The sequence below is a fragment of the Onychomys torridus genome, chromosome 10, assembly GCF_903995425.1.
Source record: "Onychomys torridus chromosome 10, mOncTor1.1, whole genome shotgun sequence".
Taxonomy (NCBI): domain Eukaryota; kingdom Metazoa; phylum Chordata; class Mammalia; order Rodentia; family Cricetidae; genus Onychomys; species Onychomys torridus.
In genome coordinates, this window is record NC_050452.1 from 30,710,637 (window position 1) to 30,735,460 (window position 24,824).

At 50.5% G+C, this 24,824-nt stretch overlaps 3 protein-coding genes across 3 annotated transcripts; 2 read left to right on the plus strand and 1 right to left on the minus strand.

The window, feature by feature from the left end:
- The first annotated feature begins 632 nt into the window (after nucleotides 1–632).
- Nucleotides 633–7,574, plus strand: Grpel1 (GrpE like 1, mitochondrial). The gene is made up of 4 exons (XM_036200676.1): nucleotides 633–748; nucleotides 4,551–4,713; nucleotides 6,480–6,561; nucleotides 6,917–7,574. The coding sequence occupies exons 1-4, from the start codon at nucleotides 687–689 to the stop codon at nucleotides 7,261–7,263; spliced, it is 654 nt and encodes a 217-aa protein (XP_036056569.1). The 5' UTR covers nucleotides 633–686; the 3' UTR covers nucleotides 7,264–7,574.
- A 1,743-nt stretch (nucleotides 7,575–9,317) lies between these two features.
- Nucleotides 9,318–20,488, minus strand: Tada2b (transcriptional adaptor 2B). The gene is made up of 2 exons (XM_036200675.1): nucleotides 20,187–20,488; nucleotides 9,318–12,641 (listed from the first exon to the last, which is right to left on the minus strand). Exons 1-2 carry the CDS (start codon nucleotides 20,454–20,456, stop codon nucleotides 11,649–11,651), a joined length of 1,263 nt encoding a protein of 420 aa, XP_036056568.1. The 5' UTR covers nucleotides 20,457–20,488; the 3' UTR covers nucleotides 9,318–11,648.
- A 518-nt stretch (nucleotides 20,489–21,006) lies between these two features.
- Ccdc96 (coiled-coil domain containing 96) lies at nucleotides 21,007–23,346 on the plus strand. The gene has a single exon (XM_036201089.1). The coding sequence runs from the start codon at nucleotides 21,052–21,054 to the stop codon at nucleotides 22,771–22,773; it is 1,722 nt and encodes a 573-aa protein (XP_036056982.1). The 5' UTR covers nucleotides 21,007–21,051; the 3' UTR covers nucleotides 22,774–23,346.
- Nucleotides 23,347–24,824: the final 1,478 nt, after the last annotated feature.

Genomic DNA, 24,824 nt, shown 5'->3' on the forward strand with positions numbered 1-24,824 from the left:
AGGAAGGAAGCAGATGCAGACCTGGACAGGACAGGAGGCGTCCTCCGGCGACTCTCAGCACTGCATCCTCCCCCAGAGCACCGACCAAACTTTTGCACCCGTATCCTCGAAGCTGCTAGTTCATTCGCTTGTGTTGCGTTCTGAAAAACTGGAGATTACTGAAGGCACAAAACTATGCCATGTTCCTCGGGTCTTCCACAGACAGCCTGCTGACACACACGCTTGCGGCAGACTTGGCAGATATCCACCACCCCGCTCCCACCCCACCCCGGTCCCTTCCTGGGTCCCCCACACCAAAAGCAGCGGGAGCTTTAAGCGAGCACCACACACCCGACGCAAGTTGCCTGGTCCCGTCCACGCGCCGGCCGCCGGCCGCTCCGCCCCCGCGCTCTTCCTCCCCATTGGCTGCCCCTGTTGCGCCCCGCCCACAGAGGCTCCGCCCCCCCGCTCCCTTCACCTTTCACCTCCTCACCTTCCGGAGCTCCCAGAAGCCTCAGTCCTCGCCCACCGGGGGAAGGAGGGGAGGGAACGGTACGTCACGACTAGCAATTATAGGTGGATATGGTTGTCCATCAAAACAACACTGGTCACGGATTAGCTGAGAGGCAGCAGTGGGTAGGGAAGCTGGCGTAAATGCTTCCGCGCATGCTCAGTGTGGGCGCAGTGACGCAGCCGCGGGGGCAGTCATGGCGGCTCGGTGCGTGAGGCTGGCGCGGCGCAGTCTCCCGGCGTTGGCGCTGTCGCTCAGGTAAGAGAGTGCTGCTCCTCCGCGTCGGCCCCACTCACTGCCGAGAGCTCTGCTTGCGGCCTTGGCAGCGATCTGGGGTCCCCACGGCCAGTCCTTGCGCCGTGGAGCCTCGTCCTCACAGCCAGGTCCCGGTGCCTGGCTTCTCCTCGCGGGGGTCCCGGGATCTGCGGTGCGGCGCTATCTCAACTGGGCTCGAGAGCCGAGGAGCAGGGACGCTGGGGCGTAAGCGTGGGGATTCAGGCTCTGCAGCGATACCTCAGGGGGAAGGTTCCGCCACTTGCTTTCCTGGCGACACACCGCATGCTCACGGGGACCGGGCACCACCCCTCCTGGGATTGCAAAAGACAACCCCAGAAGCCAGAGACTTGCCCAAGGTCAAGCCTGCCTGTGCAGGGGGCTGGGGTTCCAATACTGGTAGGTAGCTGCAGTTACGCAGTTCAGGGCCGGGGCCATCTCCCGGGCCATCTCAAGCATGCTCCAGACCAGGATGTGTGCTGCCCGGGTACGGGCTTTTTCCACTGTCCTTCACATTCCTTCTCCACTTGTGTCCTTCGGGGAATGTGAGGTCCAAGGAGCAGCAAAGCCAAGCCAGTGTGTCCGCAGTTTATTTAGGCAAATGCATCGTTTTTTGCCATCTTTACCTTAACCCGTGTCCTCAGGCTTTTGAGTCACACCTCCAAAGTTAGGAAAAATACTTAGTATGTTTACCTTGTTCCCTGCTAGGACCGAGTTATTGGTTAATGAAAAGCGACTTTGCCTGAATCTTGTGGAAACTGGGTAGAATGAGAGCTGGTCTTTTCATCTGGTGAGGGCAAGCAGGTGGATGATCTCTTAAAAGGTGACAACAAGATGAAAACTGGCTTACATTAGGCAAAGAGCCAGGAGCAAAGCAGCCTCCTGTAGAAGCACTTCTCGTTTATGGTGATGCATTTGGAGTTGTCAGGAAGGCAGCCCCTCACCCCAACCTCCTGCTCTCCGCACCCCAAGCTCTCTGCACCCCAAGCTTATTTCATGTCTGTCCCTGAAATTGTGGTTTTGAAGAAAGGATGCCCTAAGAGGAGGCCAGAGAGCTCCGTGGCTGTTAGTCATAGCTCCCATAGTATCCCTGAACTTGCCTGCCCCCTTCCCTCTGGGACACAGCCCTAGGAATTCCGTAGACGAAAGGATCTGTACAGCAAAGCTGACTTGCTGAAAGGCTGTAATTGTCACCCCCAGGGGTGGAAATAATTCATAGTGAGAGGAGGTTTCACATTTTATAGGTTTTTATATTCTTAGTTTAATTTTGCTTTTCAAAATTAGGCTTTGGGGGTTGGGGATTTAGCTCGGTGGTAGAGCGCTTGCCTAGCGAGCGCAAGGCCCTGGGTTCGGTCCTCAGCTCTGGAAAAAAAAATTTAGGCTCTGTTTTGTTTTGTTTTTATGTGTATGGGTGTTTTGCCTGCACGTATGTCCATGTACCAGATGCACATCTGGTGCCCTCTGAGGTCAGGAGGAAGTGTCAGATACCCTGGAATTGATGTTACAGTTAGATGGTTGTTAGCTGCTGTGTAGGTACTGGGAATCAAACTCAGGTCCTCTACAAGAATAACAACAGTTCTTGACCACTGAGCCAACTCTCCAGCCCAGATTCTTAGCTTTTAAAATAGCATGAAAGGAAAAGTAAGATAAAAAGGCATTGCTGGGGCCAGAGAGAGGGTTCAGTGGTTAAAAGCACTGGCTGCTTTTGCGGAAGACCTAGTGTGCCCGGCACCCACACTGGGTGGCTCACAGCCTCTTGTAACTCCAGCTCCAAGGGGATCCCATGCCTCTCTTCTGGCTTACTTCCAGGATTCATTTGGACTTCTCTTTCCATTTCCCCTGCACAGCACTAGTACTCCCTTTTCCATTCCTCTGTCCAAGGTTCCTGAAATGCATCTCTGCTATCCACCTCACTCCTGTAGCTGGCCAGGCCTGCAGAGCCCTTTGTGGACAGGCAGTCCCAGCACTCAGCACTTGGAAGACTGAGGCTAGAGGATTGCAAGTTTACTGTCAGACTCAATCTCCAAATAAATAAAGACATCAAAAAGAAAGCCAGGGCCTGGAGAGAAGTCTCAGTGGTTAAGAGTGTTCACTGCTCTTGTAGAGGACCCAAGTTCAGTTCCTAGCATCTACACTAGACAGATCACAGCCACCTGTAATTCCAGTTCTAAAGTATCCGGTGGCTTTGGCTTTCATGGGCACCCACACTCATGTGGCATACACTACACAGACACATACAAAGACACACACAGGGACATACTTACACATAATTAAATATAATAGCAATACATTTTCTCCTCTAGTCAGCTTGCTGGACATTGTGGTCCACACCTTTAATCCCAGCACTTGGGAGGCAGAGGCAGGCAGAGCTCCATTGATTCTGGGGCCAACCTGTTCTACATAGAGAATTCAAGCCAGCCAGGGTTACAGAGTGAGGTCCTGATTCAGAAAAGAAGAATAAAGTCTCCTGGTTCTCTGCTCTGGGCTTCCTGCAGCCATGACTCCAGTCATTACAGAAACCACAGGCCATTGTGTTTTGGGTGTTTACTTTTTCTGTCTGATGAAAGGATTTCTGCTCAGGCCACTGTCATCAACAGGATGCAAAGTGGGTCTTGGGCCATGAAAGGGGTCTGGGTGCTTGGACTCAAGCAGACACCTTAGAATACATGAAGAGGTAGGGAATACTATATAAATAGCCACATGTCACTTAATGACAGGGCTGCTTTCTGTGAACTGTGTTGTCAGGTGATCCTGTTAGCTAGTGGGTATCAGAGTGCATTAACACAACGTAATAGAACAGCCACAGCTACCTATGCCATGTGCTGTTAATTAACGACTCAGGACAGGGGCAGGGCTAGAGAGACGGGTCTGTGGTTAAGAGTGCCTGCTGCTTTTCCAGAGGACCCAACTTCGTGTTGGACAATTCACAACCACCTGGAACTAGCTCCGGATGATTTGCTTCCCTCTTCTGGCCTCCTAGGACACTGCACTCATATGGCATACTCATACAGACACATAAAAAGGCACCCACATTCTCTGTTGTGGTGTGTGCAATGTGAGCACATGGGGAAGACCCAAGGTCAACATCAGGTATCTTCCCTCTGTCCCATTGACTTATTTGTTGTGGGTAGCTGCCACAGCAAATGTGTGGCATTCAGAGGACAACTTGCAGAAATTAGTTTCTTCTTCCATCATATAGGTCCTGGGAATTGAACTCATGCCACGACTGGCTTGGTGGCAAGCACCTTGACCCAATGACCTAGGTTGAAGCTCATGATTCAACTAGGGTGGCTGGCCAGTGGGCTTCAGGGGTCTGTCAGTCTCTGCCACAACACTATGGCTACAGTTGTATCTCCATGCTCAGCTTCTTATGTGGGTTCTGGGGGGACTCAGGGCTGTGTGCTTGTGCTTGCAAGGACTTTACCTACTGAGCCACCTCCCCGCCCAGCCCCACAAATGTATTTTGTGTGTTACAATTGCTTCTGTTAGGTCTGAGATAAGTCTTTTCTAGCAAATAGTTGGAAATTACCCAAATTCTCTTTTTTTTTTTTTTTAAACATTTACTCTGTTGGGGACGAGAGTTGCATATCATACATGCGCATGTGTGGAAAGTGGGACAACTTGTGGGGAGTTGGTTCTACCTTGTGAGTCCTCTGGTCTAGAGCTCTGGTTGTCAGGCCTGGAAGTCAGTGCCCTTACCCACTGAGCCATCTCAAAGGTGCAAATTTCTTAAATCTTATGTCGTCTTTAGGCTGTCTTCACTTCTTATGTGTGGGCTTTTCCTTAGGCCTTCTCCTCGCTTGTTGTGCACAGCTACGAAACAGAAGAATAATGGCCAGAGCCTGGAAGAGGACTTGGGTCATTGTGAGCCAAAGACAGAGCCACCCTCTGCAGACAAGACTCTCTTGGAAGACAAGGTTAAGCTGGAAGAGCAGCTGAGGGAGACCATGGTAAGGACCCTGTCTTAAGGTTTTTGTTATGAAGAGATACCATGACCATGGCAGCTCTTATAAATGAAAGCATTTAATTGAGGTGGCCTGCTTACAGTTCAGAGGTTTAGTCCATTATCATTATGGTGGGACATAGCAGCCTACAGGCAGACATGGTGCTAGAGAAGTAGCTGAGAGTCCTACATCTTGCAGGCAACAGGAAGGGGACTGTCTTGCTGGCATATCTTGAGCATGGATGAGACCTCAAAGCCTACCTCCACAGTGACACACTTCCTCCAACAAGGCCACATCTCCAAATAGTGCCACTTCCTTTGGGGGCCATTTTCTTTCAAACTACCACAGACCCTCAGTGTACAGGCTGCTGAATTGTTTCCTCATGGTCCACATGACAGCTTCCAAGTTCACAGGTGACATGGCGTAGACAAAGACATTTAATCATTTGTGTACTGCCTGCTGTGGGCCCAGCTGGCAAACTAACTGCCAAACCAGGACTAGATCCAAACCCTCTGTGGCTCTGCTTCTGACCTGGGAAGTCTCTGTGTTATGGTAAAACTATGCCTTTAATCCCAGCACTTGGGAGGCAGAGGCAGGTGGATCTCTGTGAGTTCGAGGTCAGCCTGGTCTACAAAGTGAGTTCCAGGAAAGCCAGGGCTGTTACATAGGGAAATCTTATCTCAAAAAAAAAAAAAAAAAAAAAAGACTACAGGGTCTTGCGTACAAATGAAGGATACTTGGGTGTGATAAAGCTGGGATTTAGGAAGGGAACAGGAGTTGAATGTGGGAGTCAGTGATAGCAATTATCAATCCGTGTTGAAAAGTAAGCAGCAGGGACTGGAGAGATGGCTCAGTGGTTAAGAGCATTGGCTGTTCTTCCAAAGGACCCAGGTTCAATTCCCAGAACCCACATGGCAGCTCATAACTGTCTATAGCTCCAGTTCCAGGGCATCTGGCATCCTCACATAGACATGCATGCAGGCAAAACACCAATGCACATAAAAATAAATAAATTTTTTTTAAAAAGGTAGGCAGCAGTTAAGTTCCGTAAGTGTGGGGGCAATTGGTAGTATCACACTTAACCTGGCTGGCACTGTGCTGAATCTGTTAATCCTCAACCATGGTACCTTCATAGATGAGAAAACTGACACACATAAAAGCTAGTGGGATTTCCCGAGTTACCAAGGCTAGACCAGGACAAGCTGCCATAAAGCCTTATTCCATGACTGACCAAAAACGGAGGTCAGAGGTATTGTAGAGATCTCTGGAGTCCACCAGTGGATATTGAACTGGAGATGGTCAGAAATGGTGGCAGTGAGGACAGTGGAGATCTGTCCTATCTCTGGTCCCAGTAATTATTTGGCTGGGCATGGCCTCTTTGAGATTCCCTCCCATGTGATCTTCCTTCCCCTCCAGGGAGGCAGGAAACTAAGGTAGGTGACCCCCAGTGATGTGCTTTGACACCTTCACGTTGGACAGGAAAGTAGCATTCTTCCCTGAGGGTGACGAAGGCATGTGCACATAAGGACGGCCTTCTGGCTCTCCCCCACTGTACCCTTGGGTAGGAGTCTCACATTATTTCCTGCCTTCTGGAGACACCAGCAAGGTGTAAATTACTCTTCTTAAACTGTCCTGGTTTTGTCTAAAATCTCAATTAATGACAAGTTTTGTTTATGTCCTGATTTAGAGTTTACTATGTAATCATTTCAAAATCAGAATGGCTTTCTCATACATTTGTAACATAATTAAATCTTTTTTTTTTTCTCCTTTAGGAAAAATACAAACGAGCTTTGGCAGATACTGAGAATCTACGGCAGAGAAGCCAGAAGCTGGTGGAGGAGGCCAAGTTGTATGGTAAGCAGACCTTGTGGTCTCAGTGGGGAGAGCAAGGATGCAGCTGTGACCAGCATGTAGATGGTGATGGAGCTCCTGCTGTCTTCACTGTTACTCTCCTGGTTCTCAGCTGGCCATGGCCTGCCTGATCAGCACGGGACACCCTGGTTTGGCAGCCTTGGGGCACGTTAAGCTAATTTCTCTCTCTACCTGTGCTTTCTTCCTTTCCTCATTCTGAGGAAATATTACCTGTTCTTATCTCAGAAGTACTGTGGTTCTATGGCATATCGTTTGATCAGGGCATTATGAACAACCCTGTGTGAGGAGCCCATGCAACTGATACTAAGTGGAGACCATCTTCTCTTCCTCCATGCAGGCATCCAGGGTTTCTGCAAGGACTTACTGGAGGTTGCAGACATCCTGGAAAAGGCAACCCAGAGTGTTCCAAAGGAGGAGGTCAGCGACAGCAACCCTCACTTGAAGAGCCTATATGAAGGGCTCGTGATGACTGAAGTCCAGATTCAGAAGGTGTTCACAAAACATGGCTTGCTCAGGCTCGACCCCATTGGGGCCAAGTTCGACCCTTATGAACATGAGGCCTTGTTCCACACCCCTGTGGAGGGGAAAGAGCCAGGCACTGTGGCACTAGTTAGTAAGGTGGGATACAAGCTGCATGGGCGCACCCTCAGGCCAGCTCTGGTGGGGGTAGTGAAGGAAGCTTAGCTGCCTCCCTCAGGGCTCTGGACTTAGTAGGTCACTTACTAGAACTCGAAAAGTAGGCTTGTAATTTCTCATCTGTGAACACATGTGACCCTTGCTGGGCCTTGTTGGAAATCTTAAGTAAGCTAAGCAGAACACGAAGCTGCTTGCATACTATGTCAGGGACTCTGGGAGCCTGGTCACTGGGTTTGGTGCCACCTACTTCAGAAGAGGGCCAGCGGGGCCTCAGGAGTAGTGTGACTAACACTGTATCTGTTCCTCCTGGTAATTGATAAGTACTTTACACAAATAAAAGGTCTTTGGCTACATCTGCACTGCACAGTCTACCTCTGGGTGCCAAAGCACTGGTGTCACTCAACATGGTGGGGTTCCCTTGAAGGGAAGGGCCAGAGTGGGAACACTGTTCTTCCCAACAAAGCTAAGACCTTCAAGAGCAAGAGTTCCTTCATAGGTAGGATTCAGCTGCTGTGAATAGCAAGCAGCCTTTGAACTGGGAAATGAACACTTGAACTTGGACATACTTAGTTTTTTCCCCTGTTTACAGTCTTCTCAATATTTACGTCTATAGCTAAGTAGTTGCTAAGGACATTACATGTTATAAAGACAGACCATTTCAAATGTAAAGCCACATAGCTAGTATGCTTCAGACATTTCCACTTTTCAGGCTGTAGTTAAGAGGATTAAAAATCCCATCTTTTTTCTTCCTAGTTTTCTAATACTGAATTTTGTCATCTAGTGGAGATCTGGTGAGCTCCTGAGGAGAAAGCCTGACTCACTCAGCTCACGGCTCTTCAAGCTTGGAGCTGCAGGCATGCATCATAGAAGCTACATATGTCTGGGTTGTACACCTTAGACTTACATATAGTTACAATACAGATTATAGGAGAACAACCAAAGGAGCCAAAGCCACATGGTAGAAGCCGACTTCAGGCTTCCACCAGCCAAAATGCCTGTTTTCCATTTCTATAGAGCTCAGAAAAAAAAGCTAAGAAATGGTGATCTAAAGGAGGCTGTGCCAAAGCAAGTAAGGCACTGACTGCACCCTTGTGCAGAAGCCAGGGCAGTACAGTAAATGCAGAGTGCTATTAAGTTTGAAAGATACAAGTTATCCCAAAAATTGAAGGTTCTGACTTCATACATTCTCCTTTAAGCTGCCTTGACTTATTTAGACAGAAGGCAGCCTGACACAGCAGAGGCAATGTGCCTTTATGCTGCATAGCTATGCACACACCATGAGGCTCACCATGGATGTGTAGTCAACCCTTTCCAGCGAAAGCTGCTGAACAGTACAAAGCTCAGCCTACAAGGTCTAAATCAGCCTTGTTCACAGCTTCCACGTTAGACTCAAGAAACCTGTCAAAGGCCAGCAAGATGAGTCAGCCAGTAAAAGCACCTGCTGCCAAGCCTGACAACCTGAGTTCACAATGGGAGATGATTCCCAACGTTGTCCTCTGACTCCCACCTGCACTCAAACACAATAATCAAGTTTAAGAACAGTTGACTGAACATGGACAGGATTTTTCCTGTCTCCATGTACACCGTCTATGTGCATGGCATTCTGGAGAGTGCATATAGTGTGTGTACACAGTGCCTGCTGTCTTACATAAGCCACTTCAGCACCATGTTTTTGGTACCCTGGAAGGAAGGAGGGTCCTGGAACCAGTCAGGAATGACGATTAAATGTAACCATGTTTGCAAGTTCATCAGTCAGCACTAACAAGAGATGCACAGATATACACACATTTCACCTGGAAATTCAAGTCTTTCTCAGCCACATGCAAGTCCACTGACAGGAAGCTGCATGATAGAAGCTGGGTATGTTGTGTGAGTGTGGCTAACCAGAACTTTAGAGTCAGCTGGAAATGGACCCTGCTCACTGGAAATCATCTTTGGCCTGGCTGGTACTCTCAGGATCAGACTCACTGTGGATGTGTAGCTGTGTGGCCCATGGGGACTTGTGCTTTGTTGACAGCAGCTTTCCACCTTGGGCAAGAAGCTAGCTTGAGAGCACAGTGCCTTCTGTGAAGCTGGAGGATCAAGAAGCAAACAGACATGACTTTGTTCTCAACAATTTAATGTAAAAGAATAATAAAAATGGTAGGGTTTCAATTCTTAATACATTCTTGGAATGTTGGCCTCCCAGAGAGCATTATTTCAAACAGTTGAAGGATTATCTAACTTTTCTGACTTAAAGACAGTTTAAATTTGAAAAGACTTGGTTCCATGGGGTTGTGGTAGCTAATTTATCATGAGAATTAAATACAAACATGTCAAGGTCTGAGCTAACAAGAGTAATGTGACAAAAACAGCTGGGGCAGACAGGAGAGCAAACAATCCTAATATTACTTTTCCCTTGTAACAATATTAATACTTGAACATAAATTAATTATACATTCATTATGGTGTTTTAAAACAGTCACGCCCAAATAAGTTCATATCATCAAAAGATGTACACACACTATATGCCTGCTTAAGCACAGCTTTTTGTCCAATAGCTCTTGGCCACATGTTGACAGGATCCTCTGCTTCTCAAGCTAATATAGGTCTAGCTGTCATTTTGAAGAAGACACTGAAACTTCAAACCTCACCAAGCTGGGGCTCTGGTGTTGGAGACACCAGAACAAAACCAGTGGTTCTCAAACTTGAGCTTGTATCCCAGCCACCTGGAAGGTTTGAAAAACACCCTGCTAGTCCCTGTTAAGGAAGCCCCCAAATCTCTGCCTCAAGAGAGTTAGATGGGGTGTGATTCTGTATTTCTGACAAGTGCCCAGGAACCCGACTGTGAGAACCACTGGCTTAACAACTAGGCCCTGAGCACCACCCCATTGCTGTTCAGTGACACCAGCTACTGTCCACTGTTCACCTGCAGGGGGCAGTGTGGAGCTGGTCCTTTGACACCACTGCTCAGCATCTTCTGGTGTCAAGAGAAATCTGGGCCTGGCTCACAGGGCACTTCCCTGCTAGCCTACAATGCACTTTACAACTAAAGCCATATACGGTATATTTGAAATGTTTTGTTTAATGCTGAAAAACTTACCCTAGGGGGACAGAGGATGTAAAATGAAAAGGCACGTCATCAAGTCGTCCTTGGAAATGAGTTGTTTTTCTTCAAATAACTTCACTTTCACTTCCGAGCCCAAACACTCTATGAGGTAAACAGGCTCTTGTACCTCAGGGACAGGGGGCAGGGGCTGTGGTCACTCCAGGACTCTAAAACAGGGTCTGGGCGTGAGAACCCTGAGCAGCCAGAAGACAAACGCCTTCCTCAAGTTTAGAAGGAAGGTACCATATGAATCCTTGAAGGAGGCCCCCAGAAACAAGCTTTTCAGTCGATCTGGGAAGGAGCCATTTCTGAGTTTGTTTCAAGACCACAAACAAAAGCAGCGCACAGGCTCCAAGGCACAGGCAGGACGCTCTGCACTCCCCAGGGCCGCTGCCAGCTGGTCCCGTGGCTCCACCCGGCTGGAGGGGCTTGGTCATACCCTAGTCAGCTCACTGAGCCGGGTTATCTAGTATGTCCTATATTCAGTGAAAGGGAATCTGCAGTGGTGGTGGAAGTCCTGAGCAGCTACTGCCCCAACTCAGCATTGCACACTCAGACTTGAACTCAAAGGGGTCTTCCAAGTCAGGTGTACTATAGGGGTTCACAGCAGCGAACAGCAGCCCCCACCTGACCCTTTGGCCCTCCCATTAACTTCTTTCCCAATCACAGGGACAAGAATGTGCCGAGAGAGCCTGCCCAGGCAGCCCAGGGTGGGCCAGGCTAAGATGAAACCAGCACTTGTTGAGGGCCTGGAATGGCTGCTGTCAGGTAAGTGGAAGCTCATGTGGTCACTGTGTGCAAATGAGGGGCTCATTTTAAGTGGCTCAGTGGGGAGCGGGCCTGGTGGGAATTTCTGGCCTCCACAGCAAAGGTTCTGTGCACAGCCTGCCTCCCGGTAAAGTGCGGTGTGCCGGGGCTGTGCTTGGGTTATCGGCTGTGGGCAGCAGTGGGCTCAGCAAAAGGGTGCCAGCAACAGCCCGCCTGAGTAAAGCTTGTGTCACCAGGGAAAAGCTGATGTCAGGAACACACAGCTCTTGGCTCCCACAGCGTAACAGCTTCTGAACCCAAAGGGGGAAAGGCTCAAGAAATAAAGGGGACTATTCCAAGGAGAGGACAGTCTTCAGAGGGGCACAAAGGCAGACTGTCTTCGGAAAGGATTACCTTAGGACTAAGTCAGAAAGACACAGGCTTGTCTCCCCCCTAAGTCAATTTAGGATTGCTACTATTGCTTCTTCCAGAGGGTCATGAAAAAATGTAAGCCTTGAAAAAAGAATTCAATTTGTTTAAAAGAGCAACAATGTGGGGCCCAGGTCATTTGGCTCATAAGCCGCTTTAGCATCTGGCCTCAGGAAGCGTCCCTGGATATCCACCCACTTTCTGTGAGGAAATTCAAAATCCTTTTCTTTAGGACCTTGTCCAGATAACTGGGAAGGCGACTTTTAGAGGGGATCCCTTGTCGTTTCTGGAGGTGATCTTTAATTATAATAGTCTTCACAGTCACATAGCGTGCGGGACTCAAGTTCAAAGAGCTACAGAGAACCTTCTCCCGATCTGACAGCAGCTCAAACCCAGGAAGGTTCTCTATGGCTGCAAACTCGCCGTCTTTGCCGTCTTCCTTCCCCCTTTTGGAGCTGGCCAGGTTTTTGTTCTCCTTCCTCCTCTCCCGTTTGTGCCTGGCAGCCTCATACTCGGCCGACTCTTCCATCTTCGTAATGCCGTTGCGCCGGTACCTCTGCAGCTCTCTGATCTTGGCGCGAAGCATCTTCTCCTTGTGCATGTTTTCAAATAAGTCGTCGAACTCTCTGCAGGACATGAACTGGTAGAGAGGCCGCAGTTTCAGCCGCAGCTCCTTCTCCTCCTTGGTGATCTTTCGCTTTAGTGTCTTCTCCTTCTCCTTCTTGTCCTTGCCCAGGAAGGCCGGCACCAGGTTGTAGTCACGGGCGATGTTCTTCCGGCGCTGCCTCTCCTTCAGCTTCCGCACATACATGTCTACATGGGCACGCTTGAGCTCAATCTCCACATCATCATCATCATAGTTCACAGAGAGCCCACTGATGAGTGTCTCAGCATCCTGGTCATACTCGATCTCATAGTCATCACGCAGTGGCATATAGCCCAGCTGCTGCTGCTCAGCCACCGAGATGTCCAGGGGGGGCAAAGGGGTGGTGAGGCTAGGTGAGAGAGGGCCTCCGCTGGGGCAGGTATGGTCTGTCACCCGGTTGGGGATGGTGTCAGGGATGCAGGCTTTGCCCAAGTTCCCATGGATGTACATGCTGACATAGTGCTCCATCACTTCCTGGGGAGTCCTTGAAGCACCCACATGCGCAGCCATGTCTTCCTATAATGACAAAAGCTAGACCATCAATGCACTTCACTCAGTTCTTCTCATATTCTCACCAAGTTTACTTGGGCTACTTCCTATCAACGTTGTTATTTGTCACACACAACACACACACCCATTATCCCCCCCACATATCTTCAGATAGGCATCCCAACCGGATTGGCACTGAAGGAACTTGCACAGATGTACCCAAGAGGAAGCTCCAGAGCTCCAGACTTGTTTGAGGCTATGTGGGAACAGGTGACAAAGCTGGGATGAGAACTAAGAGTCGTTCTTCACTTTCTGGCTTCTTAAAGAGAAACTCAACCATGTGCAAACCCCGAAGAGCACTTGAAGACAGTCTGCTGTTAGAGGACACACTTTCACTCAGACTAGACAGCAGACTTGCCAACTTGTCCACAGGGCAAAGCAAATCCATGCAGCATGACAACAAAGGGGACTGTTTCTTGCTGCAGCTCTAGGACAAAGAGGACCAGGGCTCTGAGCGCTGTCCCAGCCTTAGCTTCTGGAACCTGGGCCTATTCCTCTCTTAGGTGGCTATGGATGATGGGCATGCAGAGACTAAGTGCAGTGCCACCACCGCGGAAAACATTCTCCACTCCTGCAAGAGAGGAAACTAAATGCCTCCCTCAATCTTTTCCTCTTGCCAAGAGGCCTCTTCCTTAAAGTCAACCGCTAAAGCCACTTCAGAAAGTAATTGCTCAAAATGCACACTCACTTCCCGGCTGCTATTCTCAACACTAGTCCCAGAACCAGCAGCACCTCTGAGCTGCAGGTTATACACAGTTCAGTGAAGGGCAAGTTGCTTTGGGCCCCAAATGGTCATGCCTAATCCAGTCTCCGTGACACTGCTGGCTGTCCTGATGATAAGCTAGGTGCTGTGGAAGGTAAAGAGACCCAACTCAGCTGAGCAGCCCTCCATCTGGACCTTTTCTGGGACACAGACCTGGAGCATGAAGCTGGGACCCTTCCCACAGGCCTGAGGAAACATTGTAGATTAACCCTAACAAAGCAGGATGAAGTTCTGAGACAGGTGCAGGTTCACCCAAGACTCCCAAGGAGAAAAGTAAAGATTATAGCAAGGGATATACTCTGCTCTCCAGGGGTGAATTCTATGACTCCAACTTTAAATGTCACTACTAGCTTCACCCCTACTTCTTTCTCTCAGGAAGCATTCTAAAAAGCCAAAGTATGACTGTGCCCAGCTGCCGCTGGTCCTCGTAGAGCCTCTGATCCTGTCTAGCAAAGAAACGGCCACACTCAGGCCAGGCAGGATCTGATTTCCTTGGAGATGTTCCTCCAGGCCTTGGTGAAAAGTCCCAGGAGTGGCCTTCAAGGCCCCTCACTTGCAAAGATTTGCATACGTGTACATGTGCTGCAGAGGCCAGAGGATGACATCAGATCTGTTCTTTATCATTCTCCACCTCTTTGCTCTCTTAGGGAACCTTGAGGTCACTGATTCGGCCCGATTAGCTGACCAATGAGCCCAAGCATCTGAAATCTTCAGCTGAGGTCTCATTCACAGAGTAGTGGAAGGGTCAGACACATTAGGAGGCACCAGCACAGCACCCAGGGCCAAGCAGTCTGTGATCTGCATCATCAGTCCTGCTACTCGGAACGATCTGGTTCACTGGAAGGTGGGTATGTGTGTGTGTGTGTGTGTGTGTGTGTGTGTGTGTGTACATGTGTTCCAAGCCCACATTCTCCCAAAGCTTTCCTTCTGGTTCCACCTCCTGTTCCCTTCACTCTTGCTGCTTCCCAGTCTGTGAGTCCTTCTCTTAGGCATTTTGTTGGAGTCCAATTAAAAGTAACAGGTGGGGTGGGGATTTAGCTCAGTGGTAGAGCACTTGCCCAGCAAGTGCAAGGCCTTCAGTTCGATCCTTGGCTCCACAAAAAAAAAAAAGTAACAGGCAAGAGCACCTATACATCATCTCACTGAAACCTCACAGCTGCACCCAGGAGAGCAGTGCTCTCACTACCCACAATTGAAGGTCAATAAACCTTTGGGTGAGCTATCATAGTGCACATGGCCAGCTGACACTGCAGCTCAAATTCAGCAGTCTGGCTAAGAGCACTGCCTGTCACCAAGTGCTTGTCACCCTGGGGCCTCTCGTGACTATCAATGCAGCATGTGCTGAGAAGCCTGCCTCATACAATTCCTGGCACTATGAGCACTCAGGGCAAGGCTGTACTACAGGCCACTGCTTCTTCCTGGTTCAAGCAGCTCTCAAAGAAGCTCCACAGGATGGCAGGTCCTGACTCTGACTGGCAGAAGGGTGCTATGCACACAGCTTCTGATGCTTCCAGCACCTTGCCTGGGGCAGGCAACCTTGACTGGGGTGGGGGGGCAATTTCCTTCCTGTCCTTCCTCTTTAACAGACAACCCTGCCACAACCCAGCTGACACTTAACTCTGTTGTTGTCTTTTTTCTCCCAGCAACTGGACTGTAAGGAACAAAGCAGGCTGAGGTTGGCCATGACCAGGGGCTGGACTTTGCAGTAGGAGTGTGTGCCTGTGTCTAGAGGGAGCCCTGGCTCTTCCCCCACACCCCCTTCAAATGAAGGAGCTTCTAAAGAGGCAGAAGCCAAAGGCAACCCCCTTTCTGCCAGGAAGAAATGGGAAACATAATCCCCCTGAAAGCATTCTGAAGTCCTCAGGGGAAGGGCAGGTCCAAAGCACAGACCACACTATCCTGAGAAGTGCCTCCAGTCCCGTCCGCCATGAGTTCTCACAGCCAAGTCACTGTGGCACCTGCTACTCCATCCTGGCTCTGTGCACCCTCAGATCAGACCCTCCCCGAATCTTGAGAGGGGCAGCAGGACAGTGTGGCCAGGAAAAGGCAGGCAGGGCCAACACCAGCTCCCCAGGCTGGCAGGCTAGCTCAGCCAGTTATGCAAAGGGACATCTAGACATGACTTTTCTTCCTGCCTCATAGGAACAGCTGGCCCTTGAGATGGCCAACTGACACTATTCTCCTGGGGTAGTAGACAAGCCTGAGACCTCATTTCCTTGGGCACCACTCCCACCCTCTTCTGTGTTCAGTGCACTCTCCAGATTGTTCTGAGTCAGCTAACATTTGGGAGCCAGTGCTCTACATGACCCTACCCAGGATCTTTCCTCCTCTAGTCTGTCCTTATCATCTCTACTAACCCTTCTGTCAGATGCAGGCTGATGACACACTCCTTCTACTAACCCCTACAAGCCTTCAGCCCTGGTGTGGAGGTCTGAAAGAAAATGGCCCCCAAAGGGAGAAACACTACTAGGAGGTGTGGTTTTGTTGGAGTAGATGTGGCCTAATCCACATCTTGTTTTGTTAGAGGAAGTGTGTCACTGTGGAGGTGGGCTTTGAGGGTTCATCTATGCTTAAGCCACGCCCAGTGGTTCAGTCCATTTGCTATTGCCTTCTGATCAAGATGCAGCTAGAATCATGTCTGCCTGCATGCCACCATTCCTGCCATGATGGTAATGAACTAAACCTCTGAAAATGTAAGCCACAATTAAAATGTTTTTCCTTTATAAGAGTTGCCATGGTCATGGTGTCTCTTCACAGCAGTAGAAACCCGTACTACGACACCTGGTAAAAAGGCGGATGGTTCCTGAGACCCTATAGATGACAAGTCAGTGTCTGGCTGGTACCTGGCACCAGCAGGTCTGTGTCAGTGTCCCAATGAGACATGAACCACAAAGACCAGGGCACCGATTCTACCTGGATTCATCCTTCCATGCACTTGCTTTTCATCAGTAAGTGAGGGACATCTGCCTCAGAGTTTGGGGCAATTGTAAGAGTGAGGGAACAATGCATGCCTTGAGGCCTGCCACAAGGGAATGGACATCAGCCTTAATACCATCACAGACCTGTCTGGCACCTGGCACAAAGAAATGCCAATCAGCTTTTAATACCCCAAACACGCACTGGCTGGGCTTAAGGTTTTTCCTATCATGACTATATGTAAGCTCTCGTGCATTCATTGACCACCCCACAGGAAGAGTCCTCATCCACAGCCTTCCACTTGGGGCAAGCCAGCTTCTGCCTAGCTCACAAATACAACCAACTCCTAGAACACAAAGTACCTTCTTCCTCCATGCTACCTTCATACCCATACAGCCTTTCCTTGTCCTTCTCACCACTGGACACGGAGTTCTACTCATCCACACTGCAAGGTCCCAGCTTTCCCAGCAGTGCCTCTCCACAGGGGCTAGCACATAGCAGACTTTTGAGCACATGCCAGTGGATAGAGGAATGAATGCACGATGCAGCAATCTGCACATTGGGCATGGTTTGCCTGTGGATGTCAACTGTCATCTAAAGAGGGAAAGATGTGCTACTACCCAGGCTGCTCCGCCTGCCCCTAGGTTCCTCTTACTACATTCAAAACCACATAAGCTGGCCTGAGCCCCATTTTCCTCTGTTGGATGCCTGGCAGAGGAGCTGGACCTCTTAAACTGCCTCCTCTGTGACAGTTTAATGTCTTTAGAGCCAAGTGACAACACTGACGGCTCGAATCATCCTGAACCTCTGCATGTCTACACATTTGTGTTCACATGCTCCAGAGGTCCCGCATCATTCAACCAGCAGAGTCCGCCACAGCGCAGCTTTCTGGAGTCTCTGAGCACCCCAGCAGGCCTGACCTGTGTGTGTTGCTGAGGGCCACCTCCTTCTTCAGTCACCTCCCTACTACGGTATTCTCCCTTCGGTGACTTCTTTGTAGTACAGATCCCAACTAGACCCTGTGTAAAGCCTGGAAGTACCACACCCCCAACTGCACCAGGAAGCTTCTGGTCTCTAGCCACATCACGCTCTTAGTGCTGCAGTGGAGGCCCAGGCTATAACCACACCTACCTGTCATGGACAAAGCTATCGAAGTCTTGGCAAGCAGCTTAGATTCTCACAGTTGCTGTCTTTCAACTGTAGACTAAGAACATAAATTCACTGCCCCCCCCCCCCCCGCAGTGTTGCTATAAAATATCACCATAGTTGCTTGTGCAAGTCACATGACTTGGGTACATAAAGGTACAGCATAGAGCTGGCACAGGCCTCCACAGATCCAAACTGGGACATGCGTCTGTGTAATAGCATACAAGCTCAGAAAAGAAGCACATACCCAAGCTGTGGTGCCTCTGGTGAAGAAGAACAAGGCTCAAAGGAGTAAAGCAACTGGCCTAAGAGAGCACAGACAGAGGGGTCACAGAGCCTCCTCTATCCCTGTGTGGGGAGCAGTGGTTGCATCTCTCAGACTGGCCCTAAGACTCCTGCTGCTTCAGCAGGTAGCAGTCCATGAACTCCACACAGGCAGCCAAGCCCCAAGACTTCCCTTGGGATTTACTTCTTCCAAAGCAGAGCCTGGGCCTCATGAGAACCTGCATCCCAAGCTCCTCTGGCCTTAGAGCCTCAGAGTGCTGCTTCTGAAGAGGCCTTCCCCACCCAGCCTGCTTATTCATCCACATTTTACAGGCTTGAGTTCCTGGGTGCTGTGTGCTTCTGACTGTGCTGCACAAATGGGCCACAAACACCAGCTGAGGTGCAGACTCCACAGCCCAAGATTTCTTTAACAAAATAAAATATAATAAGATAGAACAAAAACCATCGCACCAAAGTTGGACAAGGTAAACCAATGAAGAAAAAGAGCTCCAAGAGAAGTCACGAGAATCAGTGACCCACTCATTCACATACTCAGGAGTCCCATAAAAATTCTAAACTGAAGCTATACTATCTATGCAAAGGACCTGGGGCAGACCCATGTTGGCCCTGGGCACACTGCTTCAGTCTCTATGAGTTCATATGAGCTGGTGTCCTTCATCCCCTCTGGTTCTACACTCTTTCTGCCTCCTCTTCCACAGACTTCCCCAAGTATAGTCCAAGTTTTCGAGAGATAAAACAAGATCAGTGCTGGGCTTCCCAGGAACTAATACTCTCACTCTTCTCAGTGACTACTCTGGAGATAAGTGCTGGAGGAATGGTGTGAGGAAAGTCGCTCTTAATGTAAGGACAAAGATCAGTCATAGTCTTGACTAGGGAGAAAGTACTTCAGGCAGAAGAAAGGAAAACTGATCAAGGGAGTAAGCATGAGACACAGGGAATCATAAATGTTGTCAGGCCTTGAAGGCATTGTAGTGTAATCTAAGGAGAACTGGAAGTTGCTAAGGGCCAAAGAGATGCAGCTTATGTTTTAAAAGCCCTATTGTTGGTGTGTGAGAAGTTGCTATAGAATGAAGGAGAAAGCAGGTAAACCGTGAGAAGTGATCACAGCAGGGGGCAAACGCCAGCGTGGTTTGGGCCAGAATTAGCAGCTACATTCTGCACATTTTTTAAAATAGAATGACAGCTGACCAACTGGATGTGGATGAAGGCTTTGAGTTGGCTGAGGACAAAGTGAGGTTGGGTTACCATGGGCAATCAGGTAGAGAGGGATGGATGTCATCAGGTAAGAGACAAGCTCCAGGAACCGAGCAAATGAATGCAATGTTTTCAGCTCTGAGGCTCTTCTTCAGGGTGCTTCATGCTGCCTGATCTGTACAAAGCAAATGCTCAATACACACCAAAAAACACCACTTATAGACAAAGCAACCAGACGTTTTTGGAGAGCAGGAATCATGGTGTTGGCCATCGGGAAAGCATCTGTAGAGCAGAATCTTTCCTAGGTGGGGGAAGTGGGTCCAGAAGGTCACTCACTGTATGATGACCTGGAACAGGAGAGCAGCATGGCTAGAGTAGTGAAGCTCAGAGAAGCAGGACCCTACCATACTAGGGAAGAGTCTGGACAGGGCAGAGTCGTGTTTAGCTCCCTGCTTCTCTGAAAGCCTGAAGAGGTTATATGTGCCTGGTGGTAATGGTGACAACACAGACAGAGCTCTTCCCTAATACAGGTGAGGAATAGAAGGAGAGCTCCTTAGAGTTCCCTAGAGAACAACCAGCACCCAGCACACTATCTGGCTGTCACACCAATGCTCTTGCCACCAGCAGGCCACCTCTACAGAAACCTGACAGCTAGAGAACAGACCCCAGACTCCATGCCTCCTCACGAAGATGTCTTTGTTCATTCTTTACTGACCACCCATCACACCATGCCATGGGTGCTGTGGGGAGCAAGAATTAAACAAGACACTGCTACCCACAGAGAACCCTAGCACAGGGCACATGCTGACATCCTCAGAAAACACACGAAGCCTTGAATGCAAACTAAATGCATGCGGGATGGGCAGCGCAGGCTTCTGCCCTTCTTCACCACTGTGCCCAGAAGAACCCAACCCTAGCAGGGAACTCAGCAAGGACCATGGGGTCTAGCTTGCTGCCATCTGGCTCAAAGAGAAGCTTGGCAAGTCACAGGGCCTGCCCTCCGCAAATGCACACCTTATGAGGACGAGTGTGAAGGGCAGACAGCTCCGTGTCGGGGTCACGGGTCAAGGCCCTGCTCTACCAGCTGTGTAGCCGCGGGCACCCAACATTCTCCGGGCAATCCCGCCCCGACACCTGCGGCCCTCCGCAGCGTGCACCCAGCCAGCCAGCCAGCCATCCCCTCCTTCTAGCTAGGGCCTGCCGCTCACCCAGTTGCCGAAGCCGAACTGCTCGATGGCGTCCAACAGCAGCTGCTCCTCGCGGCTGGTCCAGCCGCCCTCCGCCTCAGGCCCCCAGAGAGTGAATCGTCCGCCGTCCACCAGCTGGTAACCGTGGTAGCGGCGGTGGTGGCCGATCTCCGCGCCAGCCGAGAAGCACTCGGGGCACAGCTCGATGTCCTGGCACTCGGTGCAGCGGAAGCGCAGCGGGCTCACCTCGGCCAGGCAGTACACGCAGTACTTCTTGCCCAGCTCCGCCATCTTCCCCCGCTCGCCCGCCGCCCGGCCCGCAGCCGCCGCGCCCCCGGCCGTCAGCGCCCCGCCGCCTGCCGGGCCTACTGCGCCCGCCGCGTCCGCGCTGCTGCCGGCCGCTGCCACGGCCGCCCCCGCCCAGGCGCCGCCGGAGCCCGCCAGGCGGGCCGCGTCCCGCCTCAGCACGCAGGCGCCCTCGGGCCCGGCCCGGCCGCCGCCGCTGCCGCCGCCGCTGTCTCCCCGCCGCATCGCGCAGGCGCCCCGCGCGCGCCCCCACGCGGACGGCCGAGCCTCCGCTCTGCGCCTGCGCGCCACCGCCTCCGTCTGCCTCATGGGCTCGCGCAGCTGCACGGTCCCGCCCCGAGCCTGACAGCCGCCGAGGCGCAGACAGGAAGCGGGTCTTGTGCGCCACGCCTCTCAAGAGCCAGCGTCCAATCAGCGCCTACCTTCACCTGTTCGTGGTCTTTCATTGGCTTAATATTGCTGGGAGGCGGCGAGAAAGGGAAGGCAGGCGACCAATCGCGGGGCCCACCGCGCGCGCCCTGGTTGCCCCGGGAAACCTAACAGCAAGCTGCAGCGGTCTTCAGACAGCAGCAGGTCGAGCATGGAGAGCCACGACGGGGACACCGAAGGCGAAGGAAGAACCGAGGAAGGCCCGACCAAGAAGCCTTCCGAGCCCAAGGTCACCTTCGATCCTCAGATCCTGGCCGAACCTGCGGAGCCAGAGTTGGAGCCGGAGCCGGCGTCAGAAACGGAGTCAGAGCCTGGACCGGAGACGCAGCCGGTTGCGGACGAACCCAAAGCAGAGGCTTCGGAGGGGATCGATTACGCGCATGTCGAGGGCCCGGAAAGTCTGGAGGCCGCCGAGGCTGCGGGCGAGGCAGTAGAGGCCGCGAGCGAGGCCGAGTCCCAAGAGCCAGAGAGTCTGCCAGAGTCTGAGACCAAGCCGGAGTCCAAGGAGCGGGACGAGGACGAAGACGACGATGAAGACGAGGACGAAGACGACGATGAAGATGAGGACGAGGAACCCGACCAGCCGGAGAAGCAGGATAAGGTGAAGAGGTTGAAGAGCAAGGAGTCACGGTTCCGCCCCCAGGTGCCACTGACCACGATCGTGGAGGAGGCGGCTGCTCCAGCCCCACGGGCTGAGAAAGAGAAAGCAAAGGAGTCGGAGCTGAAACAAGGTAGCGAAGAGATCGAGGTGACAGGTCGAGAACGACGCAAAAGCAAAGAAGAGCATCTTCAACCTGGAGAGGAGGAGGAAGAGGAGGAGGAGGACTACGAAGACTTTGAGTGGTCTGCGGATTTCCGGAAGCTGCAAGAGCAGCAGCTGCGCGGTGAGCTAGTGGACCAGTACCACGCCTTGCTAGTGGAGCGGAGCCGGTACCAGCGCTACAATGTGTACCTACAGCAGAAGATCTGCGAGGCGCTACGCAAGAAGGGCATGGAACCAGCTGAACCCGGGGACAAGGACGCGGGACCAGACTCTCCCGAGAAAGAGCAAGCATACTTGCGCTATCTGGCCATGCTGGAGGAACTGAAGAAACAAGAAGCGGACGACCTAGAGTGGTACCGCGAGGAGGTGCGTGAGATGAAGCAGCAGTGCCAGGAGAAGCAGGCCAGGGTGGAGAAAGAGTGGCGGCGCTTCCAGGCCCTCAAGAAGCAGGTAGTAATGCAGGTCATGGGCAGCTGCCGCATGCGCGGTGGGCGCCAGGCGGCTCTGAGAGAGGTGGAACAGATCCAGGCGCTGGAGGATAAAAAGGAGAAGGAGATGAGCGCGGTGCGTCTCGAGAACGTGCAGTTGAAGCAGAGCCTGGTACACTTTGAAACCAGGATGAAGGCCCAGGAGGACTTGGCTGAGGGGCTGCTCCTCATCGACTTTGAACAGCTCAAAATTGAGAACCAGACCTTCAACGAGAAAGTCGAGGAACGAAACGAGGAACTTTTGAAACTGCGCACTAAGGTGACCAGCAACGTGCAGATTATAACCCATGTGAAGGAAAAGCTGTCTTTCATAGACATGGAGAACACATGCAAAAAGGCACAACTTTTGGAAATCGAGGCCCAGGTGGCCCTAGGAAGAGACCTATTAACAAAGACGAAGCAAGCCCGAGACAGCCTGCGAACTGACAACATCAGGCTGAATCAGAAATCTGGCCTTCTGGGTAAGGAATCACTGCTCCGAGACTTTGAGGAAAAGGTGGAGAGGACAGAGTATCTCAACAAGCGTCTGGAATCCCTGAAGCGCATTCATGCGGGGCTCATCTTGTCTTGCAAAGGGGTGAAGCAAAAGATCAGAGAAGCCAAAAGCTTCCTCCCCTCTTGACAGTCCTTGACAGGGCAGTTGGCAAAACCTCCAAAACTCTCGGTCTGCCCTCCCATTGTTATTCTATGTGACTTGAGATGCAACTTTATTTTTGTCATTTCCAGCTTCCAAATTCCTGCTGAACACATCCGGTTAGCGGTAGTTCTACATAAGGTTAAGTAAATTATATCTAGAGAGAGCGTGGGGTGATTAAACCGACTAATGATGAAAAGCCTTTCTAGCCAAGCAGTCTCATAGTCTAGAGGACTGTTAGAACTGTTCCTTATTTATATGTAAGGATGGTTTAAAGGTTCAACCAGTGGCCAAGGAACAGAAAATCCCTGTGCATTGTTCTGATCACTCAGTCATCTTTGTGCTAATTAAACTGTATAGTCTTGAGTCACTGTCTCAATTAGCTCACAAATTCCCTCCATCTCTGTTTGTGGGTGTATGTTGGCATGTGGAGGCTGGAGGAACACACCAGCATCTCTTGCTCTTCACCTTGATTTTTTTGAGACCAGGTCTCTTTCTCAACCGGGAGCTTGCAGTTTCGGTTAGACTGCCCAGCTAGCATGATGACCCTGGGATCTGCCTGTCTGTGTGCCCCAACACTGGGGTTACAGGTATGCAAGGCCAAGTCTGGCTTTTTTATGTGGGTGCTGGGAATTTGAATTCAGATCCTCATGCTTTCAAACAGGCACTCTTACCTCCTGAGCCATAACCTGCATCAGCAATCTGGCTGTTGGAACTACATAACCCTGCTTCCATTAGATGACACAATTTTGTTTGCTAAAGTATATTGGCTTTGAAATCGGTTAAAAACCCCTCTTCTGGTTTCCATGGCGTGATCGTATTTTGCACAGGACGGTTCAAATGCATTACTGAGCACAGTCCAAACCCTTATTTCTTCCTTTCCCCCTCAGTTGCTGCAGTTTGGGTTTTCCCTCTACTCTGTCCGTCAAGGCCACAGAGAAGCAGTAACTTACTGCAACTGGAAATGTCGGCTTTGTGGCTCCAACAGCAGAGGGACCCAGGGCCCTGCAGCTGGGGAGGCTCCCAAGTGAAGCTGGCAGTGGCACTAGAAGCGACAAGAAGGTTCACTGTAGTGGGGTCCTTCTGAGTTTTGATTGGGTCAGCAGATTTCTACCTATCAGCTGACCAACTGAATGCTTCCGTCTGGACCTTGAACAAGGTGAGCAGTGGTCATGCAGGGCACCAATGTCAGCATGCCGAGTTGCTAAGGTGTCCTAACTAACAATTATGTAGTAAGTCACCAGTGGGCCCTCAATCACACCACCTCATGCTGGAGGGATTACAAGTAATTACAAGACACCTTTCATTTTTGATTACCTCCCTGTGTGGTTCTAATTAAATTCAGGATGAGTGCTTGATCATGAAATTTCATCAAAGTAGTTCAGGACCTGTAAAAGAAAAAAAATGTAGGCACTGAACACATTCTGCCTGATATTTTAAGTTGATATGCATGTGAAGTGTCCCCTTCAATAGCAAAGGAGGGCCTGTAACTCAGCCACCTACTCAGAGACAGCCTAAGGTATTGGAAAAGGAAACCTCATTTTGGTGACTTGCTACAGTTAAGAGTCTTAAATTATATAAGCAGGAATAGGTTTGTGCAAGTTTGACACTGGTATGAGCCACCTGTCCATAAAGTATCACAGCCAATGCCTTCCAGCTATGCACTGCTCATGTATTTAACCTCATGTGCAGTGACTAACCCATCTCTCTTTGAAAATATCCTTATTTTCACTTAAATAATCAATGACAAAATATGTGCATATTTTAATAAAATTGCACTAATTATTTTTGGTTTGGTTTGGTTTTTCAAGACAATGTTTCCCTGCGTAGCCCCAGCTGTTTTGGAACTAGCTCTGTAGACCAGACTTACCTAATACTCAGAGATTTGTCTGTGTCTGCCTCTACCTCTGCCTCTGCCTCTTAAGTGCTGGAATTAAAGGCATGCACTACCATTGCCTCAGCTCACTCCCTAATTAAAAAAAAAAAAAATTAGATAGGGTCTCACTATATATGCCAACTGGCCTCATTTGTGATCCTCC

What these genes read in the sequence shown, in the direction of transcription:
- Grpel1 (XM_036200676.1), top strand. Translation starts at nt 687, where the DNA reads ATGGCGGCTCGGTGCGTGAGGCTGGCGCGGCGCAGTCTCCCGGCGTTG. An exon ending in GCGTTGGCGCTGTCGCTCAG is followed by an intron (nt 749 to 4,550) that starts GTAAGAGAGTGC and finishes GCTTTTCCTTAG; the next exon opens with GCCTTCTCCTCGCTTGTTGT. An exon ending in GGAGGAGGCCAAGTTGTATG is followed by an intron (nt 6,562 to 6,916) that starts GTAAGCAGACCT and finishes TCCTCCATGCAG; the next exon opens with GCATCCAGGGTTTCTGCAAG.
- Tada2b (XM_036200675.1), bottom strand. Translation starts at nt 20,456, where the DNA reads ATGGCGGAGCTGGGCAAGAAGTACTGCGTGTACTGCCTGGCCGAGGTG. An exon ending in AGTTCGGCTTCGGCAACTGG is followed by an intron (nt 12,642 to 20,186) that starts GTGAGCGGCAGG and finishes TTGTCATTATAG; the next exon opens with GAAGACATGGCTGCGCATGT.
- Ccdc96 (XM_036201089.1), top strand. Translation starts at nt 21,052, where the DNA reads ATGGAGAGCCACGACGGGGACACCGAAGGCGAAGGAAGAACCGAGGAA.